Below are 10,694 nucleotides of genomic sequence, written 5' to 3'. Positions count from 1 at the left end.
GTTCTTCTCTTGGAAAGTGCAAGCAAACACTCAGCTGACGTGTGCTTTCTCTTTCCTTGCTGATGGTCCGTGTGTGGTCCATTTCCAAGCCTGTATGGTTGAAAGTGTTCTTTGGGATGCGATCTATTAGTGAAATTCAGAGAGGAATTCCTTGCCCCTGGCGGAGACAGTGGGGAGTGGGAGGAGACACTGTGCTGCGTGGAGAACCCCCGGGCCTTCTTGGGCCAGGAGCCTGAAGCCCCTTCCCCTTTTTCCCCCACGGAGGGACATCATGATTACAATGAGAGAATCTGTGCGGTGGGCTGGGCATGTGCTGGCCAGTCACCAGGGTGCAAGACAAGCAGCATGGCCGCTTCTCCTAAGTCCTCATGAGCACGCCCCGCCCCCAACATGGGAAACACCTCCTCAGGGACTTTTTTGAGCACTGGCATGCCTGATTCCAGTGTGCAACTTACCTGAGAAAGTCCACCTGGTCAAGAGGTGGAGCGCTGTGGAGGGGACAGCAGGGCAGGAAGATGCAGCAGCTGAACTGCCCTAGAAGTACGGCCAAGAGGCAGAACACACATTTGTAAAATAAAACGAATAAAATGAACGACTGCGGTGGGGCAACGGGGGGGGGGCACTGTGCCCCAGGAAGGATGCTCTGCTACTGCCTTCCGCCCCCGCCCCCTTACTGTGGGGAGGGTTTTGCAGGCTGAATCCACGTCAGGACCATGGATAGCTCATCAGGGCGACAGCCACACTTCTGCACAGGTCAGGATCAGGCCAAGCCTGGACTGGAAAAGGCAGCCTCACTATTTCCAAAAACATACTCAGTTTTTGTTTTGTTTTTTGCTTTTTTAAAGCAAAGATCAATATCCAGGCCTCTGTCCTACCCATTGAAATGAACTGGATGTCACACGAACCTGAGCACCATTGATTTCACTTGATCTTCTGGAGGCTAGAAAAAAAAACTGGAAAAAACACTTATCTTTCCCAAGGACCAGTTGTTCTTTTTTTGCTTTAATGAAAGGCTAGAAAGAACTGAATGCTTTTGGATTATTAAATGTTTCCTTTTAGGGCTAAAAGCAATATATTGTTTTCCAACCACCCAAATGATTTCTAAGTGTTATGTGTGTAAGAAAGGGGTATACAAAGATTTGGGTTCTCCGTTTTCTAAAAATAACAACACCATGAGTGAGTTCCCAAGATCAAAATTTCTTCCACTCCATGTTAAAATCATTGCTGCATCTTTTACTCATTTATTTACATGTAGGGATGCATTTTTGGCATTTGGGGTGCCCCAAGCCATGCCCATTTTCCCAGCATGCATGTTGCATCACCGTGTCATAGCCAGGATGATGGGGCCCTCTGGAGCACAAGGGTTTCATGCTGCAGCGTCCGGCTTTTCGGGGCTGCTTCCAGGCCATAGAAAGCAATCCTGTAAATTCCGCATGTGGCAAATACTTCCAGGGGGGTCCAACCACCATTTTGTTGCCTGCCGCTGCACAGCCGGAGACCGGTGGGGGTGGATTTTGGCCTGCGGGGGAGCAGGTCGAGGGCCCGACAGATGTTGCTCACTCCCCTTGGGGCCACAGGTGGTGGTTTGCCTTGACGCCACTTTCCTGCTCATCCGAGCGTTTGAGAAATTTTTATTTTATTTATTTTTATTTATTAAAACATTTTTATGCCGCCCCATTCGCTGAAGCCTCTTGGCAGGTCACTGCTGGCCCTGCACGCCTCTTGACTTTGTGGCCCCAGTGTTAGGCCTGAAAGAGCCTGAGCGCATCGGAGGGCGGCATCCAGCCTCCCCTTCTTTCCACACAGCTGATGAGTTCGGCTCGGGTTCCCTTACCTAAAAAAAGGATGTTGTCAAGTTGGAAAGGGGGCAGAAAAGAGCAACAAAAACAATTACAGGGCTGGAGCAGCTCCCCTGTGAGGAACAGGTGCAGCAACGGGGAATGTTCGGCTTAAAAAAAAAGTGAGGAAGGAGAGCCATGGTGGAGGCGGTTAAGTTCCTGAGGAGACTTCACTGACCTGGAGGACGGGCCGGGGTGGCCCCTTGCATGGGCATGAATGAATAGGCCCTTCTCCTTGTGCACAAACTGAGGATTGCACAGTGCTGGACCGCCTTGCATTTCCCCGTGCCTTTTGTACTAGAAACTAGGGTCGCTGACCTGAAATCCTCCATTATCCCACACCCTGAAATGGGCGCGTTCCCCAGCCCTCCTACGTTGTCGCACAACTCGGGAAAGGAGGACTTGCGCAACACCAGGTTCCTCCTGCGCTGCAGCAAGGGTGCTGTGCTTCACCCACCTGCCGGTGGTCTCCCAGAAGACCCCAGCCAATAGCTGAGCGAATCCCCACCACAGTGCGCCCCACGAATGATTGCCCCAGACCAAATTCACTGGAGACCTCGCACGTGTTTGCAGACAGCAAGCAACGCCTGACTCCTCCATATTGTTTTTGGTATTTGTGAGCCCGTGTCTCCCCCACCCCCCCCATGGATGGAAATGGCTCGTGAATTGCAATAACAGCAGCCTTCCATGGGGGACAAAATGGACCCAGCTCCATATGCCTCACACACGTCCACGGGGGGAGCTGCAGCCGCCTGTGGGGAGTAACTGCCACGGTCACTCGCCCATGTGTCTCTGGGGCACCGCCTCGATTAGGAGCAGCCGCCCAGGTTAGTGGCCAATTTAGCCAACCTTCCTCTGCGTTTGGCTGTAGCAGAGCAATCCACGGTGCTCCTTTGTCCCTGGAGAGGAAAGTGATCATTTCTGCATTCTTACAGTAGCTCCAGCTACCAAAACTCTATTCAGGGAGTAGATACGAACTCGGCCATCAAGTGTCCCTCTAAACACGACACCAACAGCTCTCAGTGACACGCACTGAGCCCGACACTAGTCCCCGCGCACCCTCGAAGGGGGCAGTGCACGAGAGCCGAGCGTCTCCCAAGGTGGGCAGGACATGCCACATCAGTGGGTGGAGGTCGTCCCGAGATACTCCTTGGCTTCAAAGGTGGAATGAAGGGCAGTGATAGTAGCCACAGAGAAACAAGCTTAGCGCTGGCACTCCAGGTGGGCCTTCTAAAATGGAGGCAGTTTCTCTAGGGCAAGACGCCCTGGCCTGAGGCCATTCTCTTGGAACTCAGGATCACCCTAATTTGGCCCCACCTAAAGGTGGGTGAAGCATTGCTAATGCTATATCAGTCCTCGGATTTTGCTCTTTCTTCCCATTCTCTCTCCCCCAAATCCCTTCCATGAATGGCCAGTCTTGTTGACCAGGATGGAATGCACTGGGGGGGGAGGGCGCAGATATTTTGTTTCCCCCTCCCTTTTCAGGGACCTGAAAAACCACACAATAAACACTGCCAAGGCTACTTTCCTTTGCCTTGTTTTGCCTGGAAAACGACAGTTCTCAGCGATACAAGTTTTGCATAAGACTCTTGGGCTGCTGTCTTGGAGGTTTATTTGACGAACGATGCCATCGCGTGCCTGCTGCCAAGCACTGAATTCACGGCCCCGCCTATCAGTGCCGGCGGCAGAGGGAAGCCGTCATTCCTGCTGCTGCCTCTGCTGCCGGGCTCCACGGACGGGGGCAAGGATGAGGGCTGATTCGGACACCGTTTCCTCCGGTAGGCTCTCTGACTCGTCTGAATTCTCCTGGACAGAGAGGATTATGTTCACCTCCTTCTTCTCAGAGTGCTTGTGCTTCCTCGGGGCAGCTTCCTCGTCCTTGTAGCCCTTCCAGATGCTGCTCAGATACCCTCGTTGCCTTCTGCACTCTCCCGCAAGGAAACCGGATTTCTGCCCAGGACCATCTGCACCCAGGACAGTTTCAGCTCTCCCACGGGGGCCCCTGTGCCGGTCTTCTTGTCCGCTTGCAGCAGGTTCCTTCTGCTGCTTACTGAGCAGGAAATAGGCCAAGCCAGTGAGCACAAGCATTGTACCTAGAAGGGGAAGAAAGAAGAGAGAGACACCTGTTATCCATGCAAACAACACGGTCCAGAATACAGCCGTGTGATACACTTGCATTTGTTGGCTTTTCCAGAAGAGCACCTTCTTCTGATTGCCTCCTATACTGCTCATCCTTGTATTCCCCACATTTATCAGAGTTTCTTGAAACAGAAAGACAAGGATTCTTTGTTTTCTTCATGTGCTAACAGAGGGGTTGGAGACTATAAGCAAAGCACAGCCACCCATAGAAATCTTAATGAATGCACTCAGACGGCGGCAAATGAAGGCGGTAACATCCATCTTTACGGCAGTGATATTTTATTTACATCAATTATTGTCATTTGCTTTGAATAGGGGAAAACAAGCTAAATGGTTGTAATATTCAGATCTTTTTCTTTCATTGACCTTGATCTAATGAGACATCCATAATGATCGTATTTAACAAAATGAATGCACATTAATGTTAATAGTTGGTTAAAGTGCGGAATACTATAAATTGGTCCTACATTCGAGGAGGCCGAGTCCCTGCCTTGCTCTCTCACAGCCAGCACGGCACGAACGGCAGTGGCTGCCCCCATCGCTGCAACGCCTCTGCTCACTAGGCAAGACATTAGAAATGTCTCTGTGTGTTTTTTAAATGAGCAATTTGCATCAGGACTACAGCAAAAGAGGAAAGGGTTCCATTCCCCTTCCACACCTGATAATTGTCAGGCCAAAATACTTCTATTTGCAGTGTTTTTAAAATTGCATGTCAAATGCAATGGTACTTTGAAACCCAAATATACTTTTACCCTTCAGTGTTAAAACACCTTTGCTTTGGTCACCTGTTTGTGCACTGCACACAATCTGACACTGGCAAAGGAATAACCAGGTGTGCCACTGGTCCTAACGTGTGGGTGAAGGTCCAGTTACCCTGGATCAACTGCGTGGCCACACAGCCACACCGACTGGGAGCACGGATTTGCCACCTGGGGGCATGCAACCTGCTGAGCAAAGCCAGCCCTGTGAGCCACGTGCCCTTGGAGAGAGAGGCCACAGGAGGGTTGCAAGCAAGTCCAGGGCCCAGGGCGGCAGCAGGATCCCGGGCCAGTTGCTCCACCCGCCACCCCTTCCACGGTTGGTCGCAGCCTGGGGGCATGAGGCGGTTTGATCATGGCGGGCATAGCCTTCCCCTGCAAGAGTCGATTCCCCTGCAAGCGACCAGGGGGAGGCCGAGGCAACGCTGCCGACGTGATGCTCGTGTGGCTCGACGCGTTCTCCTCTCAAGCATCTTTTGTACGATCAGGCCAAGGGGCCATGTCCCAGCCGCTGCTGATTGTTCTCCGCCCTCTGCCTCTTCAGAAACAACAACACCAAGGACAGAGGCTAATCTGCACGTAGGCAAGGCCCACCAGCCGCATCTGCAGCAGCAGGCGCAGAAGCTCTCCGGCTGCTCTTCCACAGGATCGAGAGGACCGCCCCCATCCCTGGGGCAGGGGGGCAACTCCCGTGTCCTCCGTCTGCTCCGACCCCCTGATGTATTAACCACAAAGCCCTCTTCTTTACTTGCTGCACTGGCCAGAGTGCCTTTCCGGTTATCAGCGAACCGAATGTCTCCGATGGCACCTGTGCCGACGGGCGTGTGCACACGCTGAAGTGCTTTGCTGGGCGTGCCTTGGTGGGGGAGAGAGACTAAGTGCTGGGAAAGGGTGAGAACAGTCTGGGCAGCACCTGCCTCTGCTCTGCACCTGCTCCTGGGCAGGTGCAAGAGAGGCACAATGTGGCAACTGGCACCAGGCAGGGAGAACGCTCCACAAACAGTTTCCTTAGATGAAAACTGGGTAGAATATATCAAGAGCTCTCTTCCTATGCATGAGCGTGAGTGGGCTTTGGGAAAGGCAGGGCCACATATTGGCTCTAACTTAGTGTTGCAGTACAACTCCACAGAATCCACCCCTTCCATCTGTAGGCCTCTTTGAGTGCTCGGCTGTCCTAGAAAGTGGCCCAAGCTGGGGGGAAGCTCATAGAAGTCTGCAGCACGAAGGCAGTGCAGCCAGCGACCTCCTTCTCTGCCGCGAGCCACACTAACAAGGGCTGCAAAGCATGTGTGTGGGTGAGGGATGCCGCCACACGGCAGTCATCTGCACCCGGGGAACCAGCACCGCTGCAGAGCCAAGAGGGCGTCTGGAGCGTCCAGGAGACGAAGGGCGATGGAATGGCCGGGAACCTCCCACAGGGAAGCTGCACCCCCGGCTGGAGGGGCTCTGGCCGGTGAGGGGCAACAGCACATGCCCGGACATCGTTCAGTCCTCAGGGGGCAGGAGAGGCATCACACCCCCCCCCCAAATGTGTTCCCCAGCTGTGCTGCTTCCCGCACGGTCTGGATCCTGGATTGCCCAGCATACGACTTCCGTGCCTCTTGGCCCACCAGTGAATGTCCAGGCTGCCCCCCCTAAGCTCAAGCTCTCATATGTGCAGCTGCTCCTGTCTGCCCTGCCACCCCAGCACCACCCACAGCTGTGCGACTCCCTGTGCCTCTTTCCCCCTTACCTGGAATAGTGACGTGCCACACAAGCACCGGGTGTATGAAGCAGGCCACCGAAAGCAGAATGTACGCCAAGAACTTCTGGAAGGCCCCGCGATGTCTTGCCTGCCTCCGGCAAGTGTGCATCACGGATCCGCTGCCAGGGCTGCAGGAAAAGCGGCAAGCTGAGGCTGGAGGTAGCCGGGGGAACGGCTTTGTCTCAGCCAGCCCCAAAGTGGATTGTCAGAAAGAATTCCGTGTTATTTATACTCAGCCCAGGCAGCAGGGAGTGGAACTCACACGAAGCAGGAATCCAAGGCCAGGCTGGCAAAGTACGCTGCTTCACACAGAAAAACAGCCATCCCTGAAACCCTGAAGAACAAGGAGGCGTTCAGAGAGAAGGAGCAGGTAGCGAAGAGCGCCGATGTGCTGAGCCCGTGCCCGCAGCCCCAGCCGAGCCCTAACCTGCCACTGCAACCACCTCCACCGCTCGATCACTGATTCAGTGCAAAGAGGGCGCTCAGCTCTGCAGAGGCAGAACAGAGCCACGATGTGACAAAAGCCGCTGCCTGGAGGTTTGGCCACATCTACCAGTGTGGCCAGGGAGAGTTGCACAGGGAGGAGAAAGACAATGACAGTCAAATTAAGAACAGGTCGGGCGAGACAAGGCCGACAACATAGGCGAGAATGGGATGGCCTTGCTGAAGATGTGGGGAGCGGGAGGGAGGGACGGATGGACAAACAGATGGATGGACGGACAAAGGTATCCATCCAGGACAGGTCAGAGGGCAAAGAGCCATGAGGTGGGGCAGGGCACCCTAAGGCTGCATCAAGAATGGCGGGAGGGACGGGCGCCTGGAGTCCAGATCTCTCGCACGGAGAACGCGTTGGTGCCTTGCCGCTCTCCGCAGGAGGAGTTCGTGGAGACCCATATGCACTAGTTCCCAAAAGCAAAATACAGCGTGCTTTTAAGCTCTGTGTGATGAAGAGAGAAGGAGAAAATTTGACTTCCACATTGAATCTAGAAGCCACCCCTGAAGCCATCCCAAGCCAGTGCCCAGCGCACTAACCCTGATATTACCATAAGGTTATCTTCAAAAATGGTGCGATGCCCACCATGTATGACTGCTGGCATATCTCAAGTGCACCAGAATCTGCGGGGCCATCATACGGCGCTTGCGTGTTTGAATTAACCCAAGCCTTAACCGCTCTCTCACAGTCGAGCAGCCCCCGCAATGAGCGCCAGGAGCAGAGCGCCTGCTGAAGGCTCGCAGCCGGCAGGGGCTGCTGCCCGGACCCCGAGGAGCCCCTCGCCCTCGTCGCTGGCCTGCTTCTCGCCCAGGCGCAGGCGAGGGCGGCAAGTTCCACGGGGCATTTGCCCCGAACGCTTCTCAGACGCCACCCATGTGGCCCTCCGGTCATGGACGGCGATACTCACAGCAAGTAGATGGCCAGGCCTTGGAACTGCCCTCGGCGCAGCGTGCTCGTGCCCACGCCGGTCAGCACTGCGAGAAGAAACGCGCCGGGAGTGCCGAGGGGGCCTGCCACGCAGTAGCGCCCTCTTTGCAGCGGCCCTGCCGCGCCGCCTCGATTGTGCGATGCCTGTCAAAGGGCACTGAGCCGGCGAGGGAGGCCGGAGGGGCCACCTGGGGCTCGGCAGCTGGGGAGCTTTGAGCTGCTTGACGGAGTTCAGCCTTGCCCCTGGTTGCCTCTTTTTCAGAAGAGATAATAATATGCATCGCTATTTGCATTCGGATATTGCCTAATAATTATTGATGCGTCACTTGTTTAGATTATCTGCCCGTTTACTGGAAGTCAATGCATGGTCAACATAAACTGCTTTTCCAAGCCCCTTTGGCAGCTGAAAGGCTGGGCTAATATCTCGGCTGGGAAGGAGAATTGTTCATCATGTATCACAGAACAGATTGAGACTGTAACCGTGTTTCAATGTTTGAATGGCTACTATAGGCATGACTCTTGAATGGAGACATTTTCAGAGGGAGGCAGGGAGGGAGGGTGATGCATGGATAGTGGATCTCCCTCTGTTTCTTTGCATTGTTTTATGACTTGTAATAACAGTTATAATAAATATAAATAAATACACACAGCCCATCTGACTTGGCCTTTGCACAAGGGGAACTGGCAGGATGGAAGCGGGAGCAGATGCGAGAACCAGTCCTGAGCCCAGTCAGGAGGCGAGGGAGAAACGGCCGCTTCCATCGGAGGGTCCCTGGCACACCCCCTCCCCGACTTGTCCTCAAGCGGCAAGAGCCCCGAGGGGAAGGCTCCAGGGGCGTGGGGGACACCAGAAGTGCCCCATGGAAATACCAAGACTGCACAGAGAAGAGAGGCAGGAATTAGGCTCTGTAATCAGCTTTTCCCTGGACCCAGTTCAGATGCCGAAGGCATTAGCCCTTCCCAACTGTTTGAACGGTGCTGCTGCCCCGCACATTCCATCCCGCTCCTTGTTCCTTTCAAGGTTTAATCCCTAAAGAAAGCCTGTTTTCAGTTAGTGGTGCGACTGCGCTGCAGTTGGCTGCACGGCATTTCGACCTGGCGAAATATCAGCTCTAAGCATGGCAGGGGTGGCTGAGCAGGCCTGTGAGCAGCACTGCTACTAAGGAGCTTCAGGGCGGACGTGCCTCCTTCGGCGCCATGAGATGCAGCTTGTAAAAATAGAAGCTGTTTTGCAACTGGCCTGCCAGCTAATGACGGAAACTACCCCCTTGTCAAAGGACGTTTTTGAGCCATTATGGATGGAGGAACACATCTACACTCTCACTCACGTCCTTCCCTGTGTATGTGATGCTTTGCTTGGGCTCCAGCAGAAGCTGCAAGGGAACTAGTCTGCTGTCAATTTCATCCTTTCCTTCTTCAACTTTGTTAGGAAGAATCTGTACATAGTGGCATGAAGGTGTCCAGAAGTCTCAGGTTATGGTCAGATCAAATTCTGAGTTTCAGATCATTTTTTTTTAAATTTGAGTACATCCTGCTTTTGCTCTTGCGAACACAAAGTGGCTTACCTCCTCCTCCTCCTCCTCCTCCTCCTCCTCCTCCTCCTCCTCCTCCTGCTCTCCATCTTATCCCCACAACAGTTGCCATAAAGATAAGAAACTTCAGTGGTGAGTGCCACCACAGACCCTCCGTCCATGTGCTGCCCGGTCGGCCTGCAGTGCTGGTGTGGGTCTAAAAGGGGCTGATCGGCAGCTGAGCTAATGCGACCAAGCAGAAACACGCACTCAAACGAGCACGTTTAGAACGGCAGGGTTGCCGTGCTCCCTGCCACAGTGAAATGCAACTAAATTATAGTTTCTTTTCTGTGTCCACACATAAATTAAAATGCATACATGTCATGCAGTTTTGTCTTTAGTGGCCCATTCCCCATGTCTCTCCTGTACTTAGCAACACCCATGGTTGCAATGTTAGGGAAATAAGGAACAAATATATTTTGCAGGAAACTCTAGCATTTTTCATTCTTGAACCTACTTTATACTGTTCAGAAATTAACAGTTGGTGATGCAGCACTGCCAAACCTGATCCTCACAGAATCACAGAATCCTAGAAGAGTAGAGTTGGAAGGGGCCATGAAGGCCATCAGGTCCAGCCCCCTGCTGTTGCAGGACACCACGTCACACCACCCCGCTCAGGTGGCTGCCCAGTTTCTTTTTGAATGTCATCTAGAGCATCCAAATACCTAGACAGTCCTAGGTGTTCGGCCTTTAAAAGATGAAGAATATTGATCTAATTCTGATCCTTCAAATCCAATCAGAATTTGAAAATCTGTTACGGGAAAAGATGGGATGGCTGTACGATGCCTAAGAATCGTTAGCCGCTGGAGCAGTGTACCAGAATCATGCTAGGAGGGGGAAATGGAAGGCAGAAAATGAAGAAAACTTGCGTCTGTTCTCACCTGCTCCGGTGGAGAGCCCCAGCAGTCGGCAAGCATATTCCAGAACATTCCACAAAGGTGTTTGCTTCATGCTGGCTTTAGTCTTTCAGAAGTGCCTTAGATAAGCCTCCTGTGCCAATCTCGAGATGGGGATAAGTCTCATGTTGAAGCATCCATGTCCTTCCCAAAGGAAGGACTGCTATTCCCGTCTCATGAAAAAAGGCTTCCCAAGCAACACACCCTCTTGCCACTCTGAACTAGTTAGGGTTTGGCTACCATTGATGATTAATTATTACCAAGCAGAACAGGCGTCTCAATCGCTGCCGGAGGGCCTCTTTCTCCTTGGTGCACTGGGGGACACACC

At 53.2% G+C, this 10,694-nt stretch overlaps 1 protein-coding gene across 1 annotated transcript; it reads right to left on the bottom strand.

The window, feature by feature from the left end:
* Positions 1-3,536: 3,536 nt before the first annotated feature.
* On the bottom strand, positions 3,537-10,421 carry TMEM72 (transmembrane protein 72). Its single transcript, XM_044420051.1, has 5 exons — positions 10,352-10,421; positions 7,880-7,946; positions 6,742-6,813; positions 6,468-6,607; positions 3,537-3,931 (listed from the first exon to the last, which is right to left on the bottom strand). The coding sequence occupies exons 1-5, from the start codon at positions 10,419-10,421 to the stop codon at positions 3,537-3,539; spliced, it is 744 nt and encodes a 247-aa protein (XP_044275986.1).
* Between the last annotated feature and the right edge of the window lie 273 nt (positions 10,422-10,694).

Source organism: Varanus komodoensis, unplaced genomic scaffold, assembly GCF_004798865.1.
Source record: "Varanus komodoensis strain SLA01 unplaced genomic scaffold, ASM479886v1 scaffold11, whole genome shotgun sequence".
NCBI classification, from domain to species: domain Eukaryota; kingdom Metazoa; phylum Chordata; class Lepidosauria; order Squamata; family Varanidae; genus Varanus; species Varanus komodoensis.
This window is presented reverse-complemented; position numbering and strand designations above follow the sequence as displayed.

Coding starts and splice junctions, on each gene's coding strand:
- TMEM72 (XM_044420051.1), bottom strand. CDS start 10,421: ATGAAGCAAACACCTTTGTGGAATGTTCTGGAATATGCTTGCCGACTG. Junction 6,814..7,879: donor GGCCTGGCCATCTACTTGCT/GTGAGTATCGCC, acceptor CTTGTTCTTCAG/GGTTTCAGGGATGGCTGTTT. Junction 6,608..6,741: donor GCCTTGGATTCCTGCTTCGT/GTGAGTTCCACT, acceptor CTTTTCCTGCAG/CCCTGGCAGCGGATCCGTGA.